Genomic DNA, 22,929 nt, shown 5'->3' with positions numbered 1-22,929 from the left:
TGTTTTTTAATAAATGTTTTAATTTATCAAAGTGTTATATTATTTTAAATCCTTCTAGACCGAGACAATCATCATGTGTGATCAGTGTTCGGAAAAATCTCTATCTGTATCTCTTTGGCTCCTTAAGTGCGACTCTGGCACAAATATTCATGAAAGGTGCAATATAATATTTTAAAAAAAAACTTGATAAGAAAAAAATGGACTTATGCCTTAAGTTTAAAATCTGGCTCTAAAAGTTTCCAAGGAGATAGAAGCACATTACTCACATTAATAAATGTTTATTAAGTATTAAATTTAGTTTAATTTAGTGTAATAAAAATTTACTAAATAATCAGATTTGGCCACCAAGGTGTATTTTTAATTTTTTGTAATATTCATATTTGGCTCTTTGGCATATACCTTTGCCGACCGTGTAAGCAATAATAAGCAGAAAAAACAAGACACACACACATATGTATGCGTACGAGTACATTCATACACACTCTTATGACTAATTATTTTTACTCTGTAATCAAGTTCTATTTTTAATATTACAATTGTATCTGCGACTGATAAACAATTTAATGCGGATAACGAAGAATTCCGACGATCATGGGTCGTCATGCACTCAACCCCTATTATAAAAATCTGTAATTATAAATGCCAATAGACGGGTTTTCATTTATTTAAATAAGAAAGCCGTATTCACGCCTTTAGTCAATTAAAAAGAAACCTTAAAGCATATGTAAAAATTTAAAAAAAAATGCTGTGTCGAAAATTAGAGCGACAAGTCTCGTTTTTATTATAATGCATACATCTGTCAGTTTTTTTTCTAATTTAAAGCATTATGTGCCAAGGTGATATGTGCAAGTATGAAATACGCAGGATATACGGGGTGATTGTCTATAGGTGTAAAATTATTAAAGGAGTAAATATGTAGCACGTTTGGTATCAATTAAAATAAGGTACAGCCTATATAAAAATTAATAGTTTCAGAAATAATTAATGTTTTAAAATTAACTACAATCATTGCAAACTTTATACTGCCAGAAAAGTTTTTGGTTTGTCGCATACTAATAAAAAACATAAATTATTATAACATATTTCAGAGTGAATATTTTATACAGTATAAAAGATTTAAAACTTATAACCAATAGTCCTGTATTAAAAACGATACAGTATTATTACCAACAATTGGAGGAAAGTAAAAGAAAACGCTTTATAAATTGTAGTCATTTATTTTTACAATATCATAACAGTGGTAAAATGGATTAACTAAAAAAAATCAAGTTATATCACTTTGTCAGTCAATTGTTAAACCTATAATGTATTCATTAATACAATAAGAGAGAATTTATTTAAGACAAATTCCCGCGCAAAACGACACCATTTTTCAAAATGGTCGACAACTGTCAAACTTATGTTTCAATATTCACGTCATTGTTTTAATAAACATGTTCACAGATTAATGATATTAATAGATGAACGCAGTTTCTCTTATATTTATGTAGTGGCACTTTATTCGAACTCTTTCGAGATTTCGTCCATAGAGACTAGAACGTCGCATATGCTGGAAGCGTATATCCTCACATCTTCGTCTTTTTTAATCTTTAAACTTGCGCAGTACAGTTTCTTGTACATATCAGATATTTTATCATAGTCCTTATTTGCTTTCGTCCTGCAATACTGTATGATACTCTTCAATATGAAGTGAAGCCTATTTTCATACAAGGTCAACAGACTGTGCTCCGTTTTGATTGTCCTTTCATCACCATCCTCCGGCTTTGGAGTTTCCTTCTGTTCATCCGGATCCTTATCCTTGAGGAGTTTCATAATAGAGTGGCACTGACGTAGCAACTGGACAGCTGTCTGTAGTGACTTGAGTTTTAAATTCGGCGACACTGTAAAAATAGTTGGGTTAGGTTAGGTTAGGTCAATACAGATTTTATTATATTCAAATTCACAATTCTTTATTCGATATAAGATGGATTACGTATCTAATTAAAAAACAAAATAAATTTTTATTCTTTCGAATAGACTATACTAAACACTTTCGAAACGACATAGCATTGATTTAAAGTAAATTTATATATACATATTTATACATAGTATTATTGGTGTCATATATTATTGACAGGTTAGGAATGTTAATTTAGTCGAGAAAAACCCGACGAGAAACAAGATATTAGAGAGATAGTTATTTACGTCTAGAAGAGTGTATCATATGTTCAGATGATAAATGCCTCAAACCTGAGAAGAACCAGGCGAAGAAACCTAGCACGACAATATATTTTTTAAAGAATGCAAAATTACATATTTAGTTAACATTTGTAAGATGTAAGTTACGCATGGTTGTGACGCAATTATACCTGAAGGAGAAGATGAGATATTTTCTCCCACGAGAAAGCACCCCACGGGTGATCGACGAATTCCAGAAGTCCTATCAATCCCCTAGCGGACATTTTCGTAAGATTTACCTCTACGCGACGAAAGAAATATATCTAAAAAATTTCAAATCTCTAAACCTTCTGGTTCCAAAGATATGTGATATGTATGTATGGTTTTGTATATACATAGATATCTCTCAAAAGGTATTAAAATTATAAAATCTTTTTACAAACGTTAAAGTGTTTAATTTATATTAATATAGTGCCATAAAACACTGTGTTTACTAGTCGACATTTAATTTGTACAAAGGATTTATTTTTATTTCACTAAAGGCTTAACAATCGCTTGCGACTTATTTACAGACGTAGTAAGTATGTTTGCTTTGTGTCAAAACAAGTCAAGTCAGATGTCAATAAGAGTTTATGATCCGAAGTCGTCAGACTCGGATTTTTGGCGTAGCGTTGTCTTTTCATTACTGAAGTTTAACTATACAATTATAAAGATATATACAATGCGATTAAAATAAGAATAGGACGGGCTCTCGGCTAACTTCACTCATATAAGTACGGTCAGCATTAAATATATAAAATAAAAAAAATAATAATAATTGTTATTGTTGATTGTTTAATTTGTTCTACAATGAGCAAAAGAGGTAGTGTTTTACATCGGCGAGCTCGAGAGATTATCAGCAATGTTGATAAGTACTTCGAGGAAGAGAAAAAACGTGCCATTATGTTGTTGGACCAGTTAAAACAAGCAAGAATTGTACCAGGGCCAGATGGCAATATTCATATATCGCGTGATGTATTTGGAAGTTTCATTAAGCATTTGGAAACTGCTTCGAAGGTAACCGAGCGAGTGACTTTAGCCACTGGTATTATTTTTTAACATTGCTTTTTTTGCACACTATACCAAGTTCCCGTTGTGACGTCACAACATGGCGCTAGGCCGGTCCTATTCTTATTTTAATCGCATTGAACCTCTAGTTCAAAGTCACTTCAGCTTTTAAATAAAGCCTTATTTAGGTGGTTGTATATAGGTGTAAAAGATTTTATAAACTTTATTTCGCAGTCAATTAAAATATATAAATTTAAAGTATACATTTGTCGGTATTTTCTTAATAAGAAGCACTATGTATTAAGGTGATATGTGCAAGTATGAACTGCGCAGAACATACAGGGTGATTGGCTATAGATGTAAAAGCTTTAAAGGAGTTAATGTCAATTAAAGTTTGGAACTCTCAATCAAAATTCAAAAATGATAATATATATAGTGGCGGACCCTAAATATATAAGATAACTAAAAACCAATAGTTCAACAACGAAGATAGAATGTTCAAGCGCAGTGCAGACACGTTAGCGTGTTACTTGGCACGATGCGTATTTAAACAGTTTCATTTAGTTCGACCCGTACGGAATTTATTTGGATCAAAATTAGAAATTGAAATTTAAGCACCTTCCCGTTGTCAGATTGATCTCAAATTTGGTACACACATTTAATTTAGATGACAATACAATATAATAAAATCAATAACATTATAAATCTAAGATGGCCGCCGATACAAAATGGCAGATTACGTATTTATCCTTAACCCCCTCAATATGGGTATCAAATAAAAGGGCTACACTAGTAAAACACGATGATTATGTCAAAATTTAAAATTCAAGATGGACGCCGTTCCAATATGGCGGACTAGGTACATATTTTTCCACAACCACCACAATATGGGTATCAAAAAACCGTTTAACTTAAAAGTTTTTTAAATGTATTTATTTCAGGTATAGAAAGCAAGTCTTGCAACTGTTTCTCAGATATTAATTAATATTGTTTAAAATATTAATCTCAATTGTAGATCAAATAGATTTGATTTATTTATTTGTTTGGTAACGATTTATTAAGGAGACCGGAAAGTAATATTGATTTCTTAAGTTAAATTCACACGACCCTTTCTAACAAGTTTATAATTGTGATCAACAATATATTCACCTTCGTTATCAACAACCTTTTGGCGTCTAGTATACAAATTTTCAATACCGATAGAAGATATGTGAACAGAAACGATATTACTTTATCCTCCTAATATTTCTCTCTTACATTCACTTGTATACGGAATTTGAGACCGCCACGTCGAAACCGATGAGTTGGCAATGCGACATTTAATCTCAGCATGTTTAGATAGAGATTGCATTTATTATTTATTTATTCATTAAAATAGCGACCGTTTTATTACAATGTTAAACATTTTAAACCGTCGCATCAAGCTTTGTTACAATTTCGTGATTTATTATTTGTACAAGAATTGTAAAAGAATTTTAATTAGAATGTTTTACGTGCCAAAACCAAAACATGTACTATGTATTTTTAATTATACAAATTTTCGTATATACTTAATTTTTAAAAAAAAAATAAATGTAATGTATGAACTCTTTTAAAATTTTTATAATTACATTTTGTTTTAATTATCTATTAAAAGGGTAATTTAGTAAAAAAAATTCATTTGTTTATGTTCAGCAATGAACGTTTTAGTGTAAGAATATTGGTACCCCAACGGTAAAGAACTAGGCGATCATAGTTCGCGGGATCGATTCCCGAGATACAACCTTATACAATTCACACTTTGTGCATTAATTGTATAGAATTGCCACCGCTCATAAACATGTTTACAGAGGAATGGCAGCACCATCATCTACGTACCATTATATAGATCATAGTACACCAATACCTCACTTTGCGTCGTGGTTACGTTCCAGAAAAAACACGACGTAAATTGAAACGCCGCAAAGTGAATTAAGATTTTCTATAGCAAACCATATAAAAATCGAATATAGGTTCCAGGGTTACGAAAATACAACTTTTTAAAATGAAAATTGAACAAAGTAAATATTTGAGAAACAAAAATAATATAACTCTGCCAATAAATAAATTGGAATGATATTTAACTTTTTTTATCCAGAAACAACACGTAATAATTAATATAAATTTATAATTCTCTTTTAAAAAAAGCGCAACACACTACGTAATTGAAGCTGAACTCTAAAATTAGCAAAACAAAGTGAAAATAAAACTGTATTAAGATTGTGTTGATATTAGTTAGAGAGGGAGTCCCTGAGTTTTATTGGCATGGCGCAATTAGAAACAAAAGTGTTGCCATCTTTTTAGAAAAAAAGAAAATTTCAAAAAAAAATTAAAGACTCGAACCCAAAACAACGCAACCTCGAAAATCTTACGACGCACAGTGAAAATTAGTGCTAATTAAGCAGTGACGCAACTTCGAGAAAACGCAAAACGTAACAACGCAAAGCGAGGTATTGGTGTATAACATCATATAACATGTATATAGATATCTTTGGAACAGACCTGAGCTTTGCAGTGGGCGTTTATGGCTCAAATAAGGATGATCAAACATGGTGATCTATCATTTATTGAGCATTCACCCATTTAAAGCTACTGCCTATTTCCAATTCCAAGCCTGTGTATTATATGTATTCTTTAAAAAAAAATTAACAATAATTTGAGACACAAATAAGGTTCCGTTTGGTGAAACCTGAAAAATCACTTTTGCAAGAGTACTTGAGACTTGTATCTCAATAAAAGGAACATCACAAGGTAAGCCACTATTAAAGTTCAACAACCGATCTGGACTAAGACCGCATAGTAGTCTCATGCCGTTCAAGTAGACCACTGATCGGGACCGAAATAGAGCGGATCCTACTAGCAGTGACGTCACGGAAATGACGTCATAACATAACAAATAACTTAGTTTCTTGGTAATAAGGATGTATTGTGAATCAAGGAGGAATCTGTTTATCGTAGAAGGCGTCTAAACCAAAGAAAAAATCCCAAATATTGACGGTGATAAACCTTTCCTCTGAAGATTGAAGATTTCATTTGGTAGGAATCCCAAATAGCGATATTTTTCTCAAGAATTAACTTAACCGAGAAGAACGGAATTATGTGAGATTCCTACCAATTTCAATTGGTAGGATTCTTACATAGCTGTTTTATTTGATAATAATCCTACGTAACCCTATTTTGGTGAAAGTTTTAAAATGTTTCAATTGGTAGTTTTCACCTACGGAATCTTGTGTGACTCCCCCTACCTATAAAAACAAATAATAAAGGCATGCATTACGATTCTTTACGTATCTCTAAGAGGCTTGCATCCCAGCAGTATGTTACTCACCAGCAGCCTGTGTCTCCAGCGCAGCGACGTGTTCCAGTCGCACCGTGAGGAACATCCCCGCGTCCTCCAGGGCAGCAAATAGGTTGGCAGCTTGTTCGTAGTTGGTCCGCGTGGCGTTCAAAAGCGTCCGCCTCTTAGCGCCCTCCTCTTGCGTGATCCTATAAACACGATCACTCACATGAACCTCACAATCATTTTGAAGGTTTTTTTTTTACATTAACGCCATACACCTCTAACGACCTCATACTATCAAAGCTAATGAAAAGATAGATTTTTATTCAGTTTTTTTTTTCTCTTAACTTCTTATACAGGTAACTATATTACATCGGGCAACATTGTCTCGTGCATAGCAGGACGATAGTGGCAGATGCAATATACAGGAACACAAGCTAAAATTAAGAATTTTGTTCAAGAGAAGCAAACAAAAACAAGGAGGTAATAAATAAAAAATATATGGAGAAACAGTTAATATTATAATAATAATAAATAATCGAAATAATCCACATGTAGTAAGAGAATATAAATCATGTTAAAATATAAAAAGACCTAAAATAAGTTGGTAATAGAATAAAATTGAGAAGTGAGGTGAAGAAATAATGTCAACGAAAGGGCAAATTGGTATGAAATAGAACGGTAGAGGAGTTGTAGAATGTAAGAAGAAAAGAAAGATCTCAAGAAGTATGGTAGAAGAGCGCAAAAATAAAAATAATGTGGGAAATTTAATAAACGAGAACTATGGACCCTGTGCCAAAAATCAGATAGGAATACCAGCAGAAATTTGAATGAAGTGATCAGATAATGGTCACCACACCCACTTACCTGAACTGGGAGTGGTAGAAAGAACCCAGCCGGTGGTATATCATCGCCGCGCGGAACTGGTAGAGATATTGTCTCGGACCAGGACTTAATAGGCAGTACTTTAGAGCGTGTTTGAACGCCTCAGCAACTTCCGTTACCTGGTGATGAGAAATCATATAAATTTGTTGTAAAATCGTGGCTAAAGCAACTATTACCGCGGTGTGCAATATTGGCATTATTATCTATTGCATAATATATTTTACGCATTATTTTGTGAAATATTATTACGTTTTATTTGAAACCAGTATCTATCCATGTTTCAATAAATAAATGATTTATTTTTATTATTGTTACTGTTGCTTCTACTGTTACTATTACTTCTACAGTTACTGTTACTTCTGCTATTACTTTTACTTCTTGTGTTAATGTTACTTCTACTGTTACTTTTACTTCTTGTGTTAATGTTATTGTTACTTCTACTATTATAGTTACTTAAACCGTTACTGTTACTCTTGTTGTTACTTTTACTTCTCCTGTTAAGGTTACTTCTACTATTACTCTCACTTCTGCTTTTACTTTTACTTCTTCTGTAAATGTTACTTCTACTGTTTATGTTACTTCTATTGTTACTGGTACTTCTACTGTACCTGTTACTCCTACTGTTATTGTTATTAATACTAGATCTTTTATGAAGAATCCAGTCTGAAAAATACTAGAATTAACAACTTCAATTAAATTGTTACTCATGCTGTATCATGCTTATTATCAACAACTTAAATTAACAACTCAAAAAACAACATAAATATATAATATAGACACCCTATGACAAAAACCCCTTTAAACTAAAAAAAAATCCGGGTAACGCTAGGGTACTCACGTTCGAGTACATTCCTGGACAGTCCTGCATGAGTACAGCTCGGGTGTACAGGTGACAGGACAGCTCCCAGGACACCAGCTCCCAGATGGAGGTGGCGCCGCATGTCTCCCGCGGTCCCAGCAACTTTAGCGCCGACAAATATAACTCTTCTGCCTGGTTGTATAAGCTTCGCTTCTCCGCGCTATAGGCAAAAAATATTAATTAACATTCCTTAAAGAGTGAGTGAAACGGCAATATCGTTATTTCAGCTGTCTGCTGAACAAAGGTCTTCCACATAGATTTTCAATTGGATCGGGAGAGGCTGTCAGCATCCAGCGTCTTCCAAAGTACAAGATTATCTACCTTGGTGTGTCCTAATAAGTAGATGTCCTAGGTTTTCCAGTCTGTGGTCTTCACTCCTGACCCTTAAGGCCCCAATATCTTTTATATTAAATATCACCATCTTTAAAATTCATCATCATAATCATTTTAACAATATGGCGTCCATTTCGGATCATATTCTTCCCTCCATTGACTTTCAATAAGGCTGGTAGGAAGCGGCCTACGTCCGTCGCCTTCCAAAGACCATGAGAAAGTTCTCTGACCACCTCCCGGTCGGAGGTTCTCCGTTTGCCAGTCCGTGGTCTCCGCTCTAGAACCTTAAGGCTCTAGCGGCATCATCTGCGCGCTGTAGCCTGCCTAATGCCACTTACCAATACATTAGGCTATGTCAATTATTTACATACTTTGACAATTTCTTTAAGACAAAAACTTACTATTTAAAAAAAAATTATAATCATAATGTGTAATAAATATATAATAGATTCAGAGTAGGTAAACTCCTCACTAAGTAGACTAGCAATTTTTTGGAGACACCTATACCTTGCAGTGACATGATGATATAAGTGCTATTGATAAGACAAATCCCTAAAAATAAATAAAATATATCACTTACTAGATACACAACACTGCATTGATGCCTTTGCCTTGTCTTTCCTAAAGCCTAAAAAATTTAAAAAAAAATGTGTACTCACTTAAAACCTCCTTGATCGCAGTGGGCCTTAAACCTCATGTATCTCCCCTTGTTGCAGTAAAGCAGCGCGAGGTTGGGAATATCGTTGACCTGCTCGAAGATGCTGGTGGCCTCGTCCAAGCACTCGGCAGAACGCCTCGACAGAGTCTGGAACTGCTTCATCATCAGCTTGGCCTTCGGGTCCTTCTGATCTGGTTCCTCCACATACTTCAAGTAAAGTTCTAGATACAAGAAGAGATAAAGAAATTATGATTGAAAAAGAACTTAAATTAAGAGAACTAAAGTAGCTGTTTTGGTAATTAAATGTAATGGATGGGTATTTATTTACTCGCTGACCCAGCGAACTTTGTAAGGCCAAAGTCAATGAATAGGTTTCGTATATTTAAATTTATACAATATATTATGTGCAATTTGTTACACTATGTTTTAATTGACAATTTTTTCATTAATTAAAATCATATTTTAATACTTATTACTCTAGTACGAATGACAAATCCAAAAATATAAGTCATCATAAATTTTAAGCCAGACCTATAGTCTTACAAACACGATTTTATATATAGAGAGATAGAAAGAAAGAGAGAGAGAGAAAATGTGTATTGTATTATTGCACATTTTATAAGTATAGCACAGAGCACTATAATATAAATAGTGAAGTTCAATTAGCGGTCTTATTTCATTCCGCAATTTCTTACAGAAAAGATTTGTATTTTAAAAAGGAAATGTGACATAAAAATTAAGTATTATGTAACAAAGTAATACATATATAAAGATGTAGTTATTAATGTAACCCATGATATAAATATTACACCAACATAGTAACCCATATACCTACGGATAAGCAATTTTCCATGTACATATATGCACAAGTATATGTAAATTTTCGTCCATATACACGAAAGTTTACACTTACATATATATTCAAATGTATATGTTGACATGTACATATAATAAGTTTACACACACATATATTGATATAAGTTAATATGCATGCACATATACGCAAATGTACGCATACATATACATCAAAGTTTAGTACATACGTTGTGCATCATTCATGAAGCGTACGGCGAGCTCGTTGCAGACTGACGCAAGCCGACGCATCAGTTCCGGGCGCTTCGCCCCTGCGACGCCTCCAGCCCGCCTGTAGTACTCACACGATCGCAACATCGCGTCTGTGTCGCTGCACGGCAGGGATATATCTGCAGAAAAAAGACATTTAATCATTCATCAAGTCAGCCGATATACGCCTACTCCAGGGCAAAGACCTCCCCAAAGACCACGATAACCGGTCTTATACTGACCGCATCCAGCGACTTCTTCTATTAAGGGGGACCGGAAAGTAATGTCGCCTTCTTAAACTAAATTCCTACGATTATTCTTAACAAGTGTTTATTTCTAATCAACAATATATTCACCTTTGTTATCAACAACCTTTTGCAATTCAGTATACAAATCAATGCCGGAGCGGTACAAATCAATCGCTTTTACCGTAATATATGTCGACAGAAACGACATTACTTTCCGGTTCCCCTAATTCTTAGACCGTAGGACCTACTCACGTAGCTTTAACAAAAACATGGTCGCCAATAGAGAACTTTTTGGCCCCAACGGGTGTCAGTTAGACCAGCGATGAACTCCACCCACTGCTACTTCGAGCAATCCTTCGAGCTACATCGGTGACTTAAGCTCTTATTCAAGATCTACTCATTTCTCTTACCACATTCTTTCATCTAACTTACCGAGATCAAATTCATCCGTGTAATTCCCCTCGATCTCTTCGCTCATGTCATTCTCAATCTCCGTTCTAATATTGGTGTCGATCTCGTGGTCTGTTTCGAATTGCTTGCGGAACTGCTCCAGACTTTTCCAGTGTTTGCTCAACTGAAAGAAATTGTCTCCTACACGCCCAATGAGGCAACTGGCGTCAACCACTCTACTCTTTATAATCATGTTACTCAGCAGCGTTTGACATTTACTCGCCATGCCAATATATTTCAGTGAGAAACCATATTGTTCATGTGAATAACTATATTCCGCCAATGTCGCGTAGGCTAGACAAATTTTTTCATAGAGCAATGTCTTCAAATGAAGTTTCCATGCGAAGTTGTCGTCGCGGTTCGGTTCATGCCACGACGCCATCTTGTTTTCCTTGCGTATCAAGATGGCGTTCTTGTCAATGTTCGAGTTTGTCTCGATTAAATAATTTCCGGACTTTTCCGTGGTTTTCTTCTCGCGTTTTCGGCGACGGCTTCTAGAAACATGCTCTTTGGGGTCTTGTTTCTTTTTGCTAAGAGGTTCGTAATTCATTTTTATTGGTTCGTACGGATTCGCCATTTTTGGATGTTGCTCTTCTATAATTATCTGTTGTTTGAGACGCTCGCGTTCTTCCTCCTGTTGAAATAAATTTAAAATCAATTTATAATAACTATAAAATTTAATAAATTTAAATATGATTAATTAAATGCATTTCGTTATGCTACACTAAAACTATTTTGTAGTCGAAATAACAAACGTTTTTATGGATTTTAAAACACCTTGGTGTACGAGATGTACGTAACGTCATTAGACAATGATTTTTTATAGTTAGTTCTTTACAACAGGCTTCGCTAAACACATTCAAAAAGTAACTTAAACGTAATGTATATTTAAATATGTATTTTTTTACATGTTATTCTAGCATTTATTCCACCGAGAAGAAACTGGCAAGAAACTTTTTTTTTCTTAGTTTTAAAAAGCGTGTAATAAAACAAGTTTTTTTATATAAATGTGTGGAACTTAAATTTGTTGACTAATTTATATGCTTGATACATAGTTCAGCATTCTGAACTAATGGTAGCTTACTATATATGTTAAAATAATTGACAATTAAAAATGCGTGTAAATGTCTACTTAAAAGATATTTTAGTTTTAAATTTGAATTGATATTACAATCTGACCTTATTCCTGCCGATGGTGACATGATGAAGGGCGCTTAGTCCTTGTAACGCATGCTTCAGGGCACGACCACACCGATCCGGAACTTGTACACCCAATCCACTCGAATTCTGGCACTTCGTCTTTTCGTCCTGAAAAAAATACAATCAATAAGCATTCAATCATTTCTTTTTTCAGCCGATAGACGCAAGGTATAGGTCTCTCCTTCTCTTCCTGAGACCTTGACCATGTTATCAGGCGTATAGTGGAGGGCTTACCAGAAACGTGAATTTCTAATAGCATTAAAAGCAAAAATGTCGCTCTAGGACGTACGCCATTGGATATAGACACACACAAATATGTCACACCCACACATAAAACCACACCCATTTTACGTACATTTTTATTTATCTATTAAGTTACTTTTTATAATCTTTACATTAAAAAGTTTTTATATTATTATATCCAAACTAACACAAATGTTAATTGAAAGCATATACGAGTTTTTTTTATCCTGATATCCACCTGATATCTCCTTCAATTCGAAAGAGACCGTCTTAACCCTTAGTAGCCTGATTTACGAAAGTGACTTTTTATAATATTACTGTGTTTGCTTGAGGGTTTAGATGAAGGGAAAATATTTTTTTTTATTTCGTTGGAAAGAATATTATACAACAGTAAAATACGTACAGCCAACCTATAAAAAAACAATAGTAATGTGAACATTCGGTTTAAAAGATTGGTATCAAAATTGAAACTCTAGGTTATTAAGGGTTAAATAAAATATAACTTTAACTTTTAATACAACCTGCTTCTTCTCCTTTTCAGCTAGATGGACACCCACTACAAGGCCTCCCCCAAAAATCTACATGATGACCAGTGTTGCTGCACGCATCCAACGACTCCACGCAAATCCACATAATGGGGGATATAGCCACCCACCCTGCTTATACCTGCCCTTGGTCGTCACTCAAGAACCATTCGGTGCCAACTGTGTGCCCAGCTCACTGTCATTTCAGACAAGAAATTCCTCCAGCTATGTCCACGATTGATTCTTCTACGGTACTCCTCATTACAATATTACAATGAAATATATTTATTTGGTCCTACTTAACATTTATACAAGTTTTGATCTTATTACTATATAGAATAATGATCTTTTTTCTTTGACGATATAACGGCACGGCAAAAGAGATACACCAATACCTCACTTTGCGTCGTGGTTACGTACCAAAAAAAAATACGACGCAAATTGAAACGCCGCAAAGTGAATTAAGATTTTCTATAGCAAACCATGTAAAGATCGTAGATAGGTTCCAGGGTTACGAAAATAAAACTTTTAAAAATGAAAATTGAACAAAGAAAACATTTAAAAAACAAAAATAATATAACTCTACCAATAAATAAATTGGAAAAATATATACCTTTTTTGTAACCAGAAACAACACGTAAAAATTTATATAATTTTATTATTCCCTTTTAAAAAAAAAAGCACAACACACTACGTAATTGAAACTGAACTCCAAAATTAGCAAAACAAAGTGAAAATAAAACTGTATTAAAATTGCGTTGATTTATAGTCGGAAAGAGAATCCCCGAATTTTAAAGGCATGGCGCAATTAGAAACAAAAGTGTTGCCGTCTTTTGGAAAAAAAAGAAAATTTCAAAAAAATTAAAGACTTCAACCCAAAAGAACGCAAACCCGAAAATCTATCGACGCACAGTGAAAATTAGTGCTAATTAAGCAGCGACGCAACTTGCGATAAAAGCGCAAAACGAAACGACGCAAAGCGAGGTATTGGTGTACTGCATATTTTTGCCAGTTTACATCTCGGAAATAAAGGTAAAGGTCATCATAGCACATGAAATGATAATAACAAGGAGTCAAAAATCGCAGGACTTCTTCTGGAGCGTTGACTAACACCTGTATACACTATTATTTGAAATACAACTCACAGGCGCAGTATTCTTGACGCGGTCGCCAATATGCCTGAGCGCAAGCTGTCTGCCCTCGCCTTTTCCACTCTCCACTTTCTCTTCCTTCTCACACGACTCTTCCTCCTGGAAAAGAAAATGTATCAGACCTATAAGGGATCTAAATATTTTTTAACCAAACGATAAACATAGTAATTAACTCAATCAATTAATGTATAGGCTAACCAAAAACGGTTTCTGAAATAATAAAGAAGGTTATAACACTGTATTGCTAGAACTTATTGGCCTATCACATTCTAATAAAAAAAATATACAAGAGGATTAAAAATAGGTGTAAACTATTGCCCCCCTTGACACTTTTTCACCTATAACCAATCATTCTGTATAATTTAAACATTTACTAAAACTTATTTAAGTATATACAGAAGAATTTTCTAGAAAAAAATTATATATTAAAGTTACCTTATCCGAATGTTCGCTAGTGATTTCAACGTTATGAGTGTTATTGTCGCATCCGCTAGCGTTGTCTCCCTCGCACATGTTACCGTCGTCCCCTTCGCACGTACGCCCATCACCATTACCTTTCTCGCTTGCAAACTCTGCGTAGTTACCGAAGTCGCTTTCGTCCTCCGAATCTGAACTTTCGTCTGTATAAAAAACATTTATTGAAATTTTTATCTTTTTTCAATAGTTTAAGGTTTATTTTTTTTTTACTTAATTAAAAATATTGACTTATTAAATTTGTTTGTCTGTGTGGTGTATTATAGTTAATTCCTTCTCATTAAAAAGTATGCCTTAAACTGGTCACTGTGAAATTATCTTACTAATTAGGAAAGATTTGATTAGTCATGGGACAGTGCGAGGCCATCGAACAATCTTTAACTAGTTTTTTTTATCCCTAACGGATTGTATTTAATATCACCCTGGATTGGTTGCCACCAATAGGCTTTCATATATTTAGGTTCCAATGAAATTTTAAAATTATCAGCAATGATACATTTGAAATTTAACAAATAGAACATATCATGATAAAGACATTTCTTATTACTTATTCTTGTATGCTAAAAGCACTGCATAAAGCTTCTAAGAAGTCCTAATAGCGGTAGAATTATGATAAATAAAATACGCACCTTTAAAATCCGGACATGCCGGGTTAGTTGTAGCAGGTACATACAAGTCCGACAGCATATAATGAGATGATGCGACAATCTGCGGATATCTCTCAACTTTTAACAGCTTCACCACATGTTCCAACAGCTGCTTGATATGCCTGGACCTGTTGGTCAACCTCATATTCCTCGCCACACGGTACAGCAACATCGCTACTGGTGTAGTGAACGGATTGTCCAGGCTATCAGGACAAACGGATGTCAGATCATATAACTTCACCACGTCATCATGAGGTCCTTTAAACAACCAGTAAGTGTGTCCCGCTTTTGTGACATTTGATTTTAGAAATGACAATATATTCTGTGCAACATTCCTTATGACTTTCGGAGAGAATCTAGAATTTTCCATATTAGGTAACTCCTCGGTCTTCATAGGTTCGTACTTCTGGACTATTCCGTCGAGATGATAGCACATAAGGACTTCGGGGACGTTGCACATTAGGTTGTCCAGCCAGTAGTCAATGCCGGTTAGGACGTTAATAGGTTCCCGAGCGTCTCTTAAGCGAAGGCTGACACAGGGCCTATCTTTATCACCGAATATTGGTAAGTCGCTACCGACGAGCATGTGGATATCCTCGAAGGTCCAGAGTACGTTTCTGTTGTACAGATGCTCATTTGGTGGACCTTCCACTTTTGTCTCTGGTTCTGGTAAGAACGGACCTAAAGGAAAAACGAAGAAATTATAAATTTACATAGATTTTTTATATATTAATTAAAATGAACTGGCAAATGTAACAATAAACACAAAATATCAAAAGAGCTTCAAAAAATTCGGAATTATTTCATATTTTCAATGAGACACTCAAGAAAAAAATCATACACCAACCACACAGTATTTTCTAACACATCCCAAGCTTAGGTCAGTTACTAAAAATTAAGGTATAGACATAATTACAGATAATGTGCATTTTTGACATTTAGTTTATTATGTAAGTATCTAATGGATTCAGGCTAACTTTGCGGAATTCCATACTAAGTAAATGCGGTGTTTGGCACTAATCAGCGTAACAATACTCCTGAGGATGCCCCGTTGAAGAGTGAAACACGTGTTGAGTGAATTAACGGTAGTAGTTGTATAATTCGCTTTGTTTGCCGCATGCACCTCTATCAGCGGGCTGGCAGGCGGTGCATTTTATTGCACGACTACTGCTACATAGCGGAATTAGCTATATATTAGTCCTTTTCTTACTTATCATGTAAGTATTTTTAAAGATGGAACAGTGGTAGCCGAGTCATAGAGGACTGAGACTTATAATCGTAGATTGCAAGTTCGATTCCCAGGAAACAATTTTGTATAATTCACACTTTGTGCTGTAATTATATAGAATTGCCACTGCTCATTAACATTCCAGGGGCTGGGCAGCAGTGTTCTCTGTGTACCATAATATCAGACTAAGATCGCCAACCCGTCTGCCAAGCATTTCGATAATGGTATAAATCAAGCCTTGCAGTGGAACTATAAACCCAACCAACCCAACTCTAGATTCTAAACATTTGACATTGAAAAAAAATATACAATTTAATTATTACACATTGACATTAGTCTTGCAGACTTCAAATTTTAAAACTTAATTTTATAAACATTTGTATGTTATTTATTGAGACAATAAATTTTTAAATTTAGTGACCATGATTTTTTGATTGAACTGTGGCTATAACAAATCGTTCCGTATAAAAATTTTATTCTTACATTATTCAAAGATATTTAACACATTCCGTGCCACTGCAATTTTTGAAGATTTTCCATTCAGGCCGCGTGGGACATATACGACATGCACTTTGAAAATTAACACTAAAAAAAATCGTTTTCGTTAACAATGCTGCAAAGCTATAATTAGCAGGGAAAAGTTATAAGTTTTAATATGCATTACGTACGCGCGTACGTGATATGAAGTTATCTATATTCGACCTTACAATTCATTTGTTTTAAGATTCCTTTTTTTTTTCAATGAGAACTGCAATTGGACTGAACGGAGTGCAGCGGGGGTCGTGTACGCCCCACAAGGCATGGAATGTGTTAAACAAAAATGTTACTTACCAGCTAGACACACAGGAGTGTTTTCAGTACGCGCAGGTGGCTTTAACGGTGGAGGCCGTTCAACTACACTATGCGACAGGAACCGTTGAGTCAACTGCAACGCTTGTCGAGCACCCGGACCAGGAGTCAAGGACATTCTCTCCTGTAAGCCAAGAAAAATAGTATAACTTTTATTTTGTTCAAACTAGCTTTCCTGGAGAGGCATACAGTCTTAGACAAAGGACCAATTTAAACCATAAGAAATTTTAAGAAAACATTCTACAACCATTGTTTATTTATATAAGATTTACATGAAAAACTTGATGTATAATAAACAATATAATATGCCAGGTATCACAAACCTTTTGAATAAAATATAAAGAGAATTTTATGTGACAAAACTATTGACATCTATTTTTATATATCGCTGACTAATCATCCACCATGTCTGATTAAGAATTGTTGCATATGCGTACATTTTTGTTTTTAATAATTTCGTTCCGTTTTTGTTATTATTATTACAATCCAAGATTTCTTTATTATTCTTTTTCGAATGTTGTTAAGACAGACAATTTTGATTGATCCTGAGCTGGGTACATAGCATGCCAATTTGAAATATTTTCTATCACCAAAGATATACAAGAACCTTTTTTACTACAGAAACATGGGCCCATTAGAAATTACCCTAATAGCTAGCTATATTGTAATTTAATAATAAAATAAAACGTTAAATACCCCTTGTTGTCCACATTTAGACAAGTCCTTAAAACTATTCAGAAAATGTAAAAAAATATATTTAGTTCAAGATATTTTTGTAAATACATGAATTACATGTTAAGATAGTAAAAACCTTTAGATATTTATCTTACCTGTTCCGACATGGTCTTCACAATGTTCTGATAGAAGAAATCTTTTAGCCAGGACCATTCAGATTTCATCAGATAATCATAAACATCGAAATCATCCAGGAGTAATGTATTCTCCACCCTGTGCACCATCATGCTGACCTAGAACAGAGGTACATTATTAAAAAATATTAACTATTATTAATTTATTCAATTGTCCTCCGATGTGGGTAGGCATATAAAAGTTCCCAAGTGGCTACCCCCCATTATGTGGACCGACGACATGGTCACAGTCACGGAAAAGTTACTGAATACCGGCAACGAAAAACCAGTCACCGTGGCATTCTTCGTGGGAGACCATTCCCTTGCAGAGAATGTTTAAGACATGATGATGATAGTCTACCATACATCTGATGGATACTCTTAATTTTTACTTTGTATATTAATAATTGCATTTGTTTGATTTTGTATTTTATGTTTAGTGTTCAATTAATCAATCATTAATGTTCTTGTTTCTTGTTTTGTCGCTACCAGCTGGTTTCATTTAAGTGGTATTGAGTTTTGTTTTACTTCAGAGTTAGCATTACTCAAGCCAACTCCTTTTGATTATTTATTGTGTTATTTTTATATGTATATTTGTAATTATAGTAACATATGACAGTTATGTTTTTTTTATTTTCATTCCAGCAACCTAATGTTGGCATCTGACTGGGTCACTTAAAACCTCTTTACATTTTTTTTGGTTTTTTATTTTTTTTATATTGACAGTTTGTGTTACTGTACAGTCTTGTATGTTCGTTTCTTCTGTCAGTACTACTCAAGGCCTGTATACAGGCTTGTGGACGCTATTCAAGAAGCTTACAGCCCCAACGGCTATTCAGATGCACGAGCGGCATGTTCCGCCTACTGCCTATTTAAGACTGGCAATTCTTTGCTATATCGGTGACCTTGTTACAATGTACTGTGTTAATACAAGTTTAATTGTAAGTTTTTTATTCTAATCCACTATGCATAGGCATTAAATAATAGACTTACCGTTCCATTTGGTTGGTAGGGCAACTTCAGTAACTTCTTTATGCACTCTGCATCAGATATGACATCAACCTCCCCCACACAATCAGGAAACATGTGCGCCATTCTGAAGCTGTGAAACACAATTTTATGAATACATATTTTGCTTTTTTTCTCTAATATACTTTTACATTACACAGGATGATTCATTCTAGGTGTAACAGCTTAAACAAGTGAATACGTAGCACATTTATCTACAAAAAAACTTCAAGTCTTTGACACCTCTAGCCAATCATCCTGTATTAACTGATTACTCTGAAAATAGATTACATGAATTTATTATTGGAATGCAATGTAGTTTGCAAGTAATCTAAATTTCGAAAAAGCTTTTTCGCAATAAATTATTTGTAATATTTGTACCAGAGTGTACCATATACACTGATAGCATATGCATATGCATTTGAACTACACATTGACACCTTAATGACTATTACACCGATCAAGGAGGAATCTAGTCAAAATAAAAAATGAAATTTTAATCAATATACTTTTTCGTTAATTGTCTAATGAGTTGTACAAATAAAATATTAGGATAATTATTAATAAGAATATTATTAATAAATATCATTATTTGTCTTCTTTATTATTTTGAGACATGTGATTATTGAAGAGATTCAGTCTAAACAGCTGGAGTGTCTTTTGTCCTACGTCTCTCCTTTAAAAAGGTCACCAATAATGATACTGTACTACTAATCTGGCTTCACTGTGCCTTGGGTGTCCTAGGTGCCTCCATGAGTTGATGATAAGATGTGAATCAGTGTCAGCCTTGATCTGAACAATGTGCCCATTCATGTGTCTGACACTGTGCAAAATGGTTCAAGTACACGAATCCAAGTCCAGTCAAATTTAAAGAAAATAGTGCCTTTAGCTTTTAGGACTGAAGTAGCAGAATCAACTCAAACATGGTTTGCAGCTTCATGAAGAGGTGCACCCGACTACCTTACCTACTGAATTTTGTACCCACGCAGTTGAGTGCCACTTGCATGGAAAAAGAAATTCTGGAGGGCTGAACCAAGGAGTATGAGTAAGATTTTCCATCTTTGGACTGGATTTTTCAGTTCTAGGGACCTGTCAGTGGGCCATTGCAAATAATGGACGGAGCTCACTCAGTGTTTGGCACTGGTCGGAGTAACATATCCTGAGGATGCCCCATGGATGGGTGAAACATGTGTAGTGGTAGTGGTAAACAGCTGGTGGGTGGTGCACTTTATTGCATGACGACTGCTACATAGCGGAAGTAGCTATTTTCATATATTAGATTATTACTAACTGACTATTTTCTTTTTTTTTATTTATTAGTCTCATTCTTAGTTAGGGTAGACTTATGCAAAAAAACGCCTGAATCTATTAAATATTAAAGTACGAACAAGCTAATAAATAGCTACACTGAAAAAGTGAGTAAAAGCAGACCACCAGAAGGATGGGGCTACTATACTATCATCGCCTAGCGAGTACCATATGTTCCATAACTAACTGTCTTCTGTGTACCTATATCAACTTGTTAAACCTAACAACTGAAAATGTTGTGCCTTCCAGAGATCCTGCACAATTCACAAATCTGCTGAGGTTTCTTAAGTTGGGATGGCTTGAAAAAAGCTAACCCTGATGAGTGCAGTGCCGCTTACTTGCATAAACCAGTGTGCAGACACAAAACAAGAAAAGAAGAAGGCCTCTATCAGTAGTGATGTCTTGAGTTATAGTAATTCCATGGTTTTATATGTAATAATAGAAATTTACCTTGACAAACCTGATCCTCTAGTTAAAATCTGTTTTAACCCATAAGAGTCTATCGCTGCCCCCCAGTTAGAGGGGGGCAGGTTCAGATCTGTGTTACATTGCAACCGTGCGTATCCGACTGGACTCTGAAATGCTGTGTATTTCACCACAGCTGTGGATTTTATTCCCGGTGAAGGACTGCGGTCCTGTAATCAAAGATGTATAAATTAAAGTAGAGTAATATATTTACATAGTTATCATAAAAAAATATAGTTAAAAGTTTAAAACAGGCTCTTAAAGACAAATTACGATGACACAAAGTAAATTCTGTACAACTTTTAATTATTAAATACACACACACATCTATATATTAGCCACATATATGGTAGCACAATTTATAACCAGTATTAAATTTATGTAGAAGTTTATGTAGTAAATTTGAATGTATGATTTAATTGTTTCGCTATTTAAGCAGAAGGATGCTGAAAGTAATAACACATTTTAAAGTTATTAACAACATGATGCAATAATTAAAAACTGTGTAATTTCAAATAAAAAATATATAATTGACTTTGGACTGCTTATGCTGATCACACATTTATGTCACGAAAAGAAGGCCAGAAGAGTACAATGTGATAGAAACCAGAAAGAGACTGGGCTTCACCATCCAAAGCATCCTGATCTGAGTAAAGCCCACAACAAAGTCGGGTTTTTATTTGTGATGTCTTTATTTTGGGACTTAAGCAATTCATTCCCATTTCTATCATTTAAAATATGATGTTCATTGTAATAAAATTTAATAAACAGTTTAAATAATATGATAATTTGGACTCTAAATCATTACATGGTAGTGTATTACAAACTAGAAGCAAAAGTTGACCACAAAAAAGTTATTAATTTTATGGAGTCAAAGAATGGTACAAGATATATATGACACTATTTTTTTAATAATAGCAAGAGCAATTCATTCTAAAATGTCATTTCAACTTAATTATTACTAAAAAAATAGTTCTCACAAAACTACTCATATATGATCTACTTCAACAGAAATCTTGTCATAACATAACAACAGATAAGAATTACTGCTACAACTGCAAAATGTACCACGTGAATTTTATTATTTTGAAATAAGTCATCTCATTTAATACATCATGACTTCATCACAAAACCCTGAAGATAATTTGGATGCTAAAGGTTTATTACAGAAAGCAAGATTTGAGAAAAAACGCGTGCTAATTATAACATCGGCAGTTAATTATAAAATCAAACAATTTCACTACCTTCTTATAAACGTATTATACCTACGTAAATAAAATTATGGGTATACGCATTTAACAATCAAAAAAGTAAAGTAATCATTTAAAAATTATCACAATAAATATTTCTAAACTCTAAAATTAGTAATAATACACATTTTTTAATAATACTAACGTTTATTATGAATATTAAAGGTTAAAATAATAATCAAAAACTATCGTCGGTATACCTTGTTTCTCTTAGTGTGTTCATTATCATTTTCACCATCCTCCATTATTTAAATCTTGTGATAATAAAACAATTCGATAAGTTGTAGAATCAATTAAGTCACTTAGAATTATGTGGTCCTGTTTGTGGTGAATTTAAAACATGTTACCAAAATACCAAACACAGGTGACAAGCCGCCGACGACGTTTGTCATTACTGTAATGCGAAAATTACAGATTAAAAATAAATCACACACATGAAAGAAAATATTCTACTTAAAATTTAATAATCTCTACAAATTTAATTTATAGGAATTGATGATTGTTATTGGAGATAATATATAATAAAGTCCTACATAATAATAGTTATTATTAACATACTTTATAACTTTAAAACCATCGAACCTTTCCATGATATAAATCCCTGATATAAATCCTAACCTATCCTGAAAATCGCCATGATTACATTTAAATAAAACAATATTAAGACCAAAAAATGGGGAGGATTGTACATTTCTTATACTAAAATATTGATTTTTTCAATTCTTTAAATAGTCTGG

The 22,929-nt window shown here is 34.0% G+C and overlaps 1 protein-coding gene across 1 annotated transcript; it reads right to left on the bottom strand.

The window, feature by feature from the left end:
* Positions 1-1,214: 1,214 nt before the first annotated feature.
* LOC137926080 (erythroid differentiation-related factor 1) lies at positions 1,215-22,570 on the bottom strand. Its single transcript, XM_068769622.1, has 16 exons — positions 22,393-22,570; positions 20,928-21,112; positions 19,155-19,263; positions 18,144-18,281; positions 17,296-17,437; positions 15,219-15,917; positions 14,551-14,735; positions 14,110-14,214; positions 12,177-12,305; positions 10,980-11,631; positions 10,281-10,439; positions 9,239-9,458; positions 8,226-8,406; positions 7,370-7,506; positions 6,551-6,708; positions 1,215-1,880 (listed from the first exon to the last, which is right to left on the bottom strand). Exons 1-16 carry the CDS (start codon positions 22,435-22,437, stop codon positions 1,498-1,500), a joined length of 3,627 nt encoding a protein of 1,208 aa, XP_068625723.1. The 5' UTR covers positions 22,438-22,570; the 3' UTR covers positions 1,215-1,497.
* Between the last annotated feature and the right edge of the window lie 359 nt (positions 22,571-22,929).

Source organism: Battus philenor, unplaced genomic scaffold (assembly GCF_028537555.1).
Source record: "Battus philenor isolate CCGP_79_NKW_IND1 unplaced genomic scaffold, ilBatPhil1.0.hap1 SCAF_28, whole genome shotgun sequence".
Classification (NCBI taxonomy): domain Eukaryota; kingdom Metazoa; phylum Arthropoda; class Insecta; order Lepidoptera; family Papilionidae; genus Battus; species Battus philenor.
This window is presented reverse-complemented; position numbering and strand designations above follow the sequence as displayed.

What these genes read in the sequence shown, in the direction of transcription:
- LOC137926080 (XM_068769622.1), bottom strand. Translation starts at nt 22,437, where the DNA reads ATGGAGGATGGTGAAAATGATAATGAACACACTAAGAGAAACAAG. An exon ending in CACTCCTGTGTGTCTAGCTG is followed by an intron (nt 15,918 to 17,295) that starts GTAAGTAACATT and finishes TTTTTCCTTTAG; the next exon opens with GTCCGTTCTTACCAGAACCA. An exon ending in CTTCATGAATGATGCACAAC is followed by an intron (nt 9,459 to 10,280) that starts GTATGTACTAAA and finishes TCTTGTATCTAG; the next exon opens with AACTTTACTTGAAGTATGTG.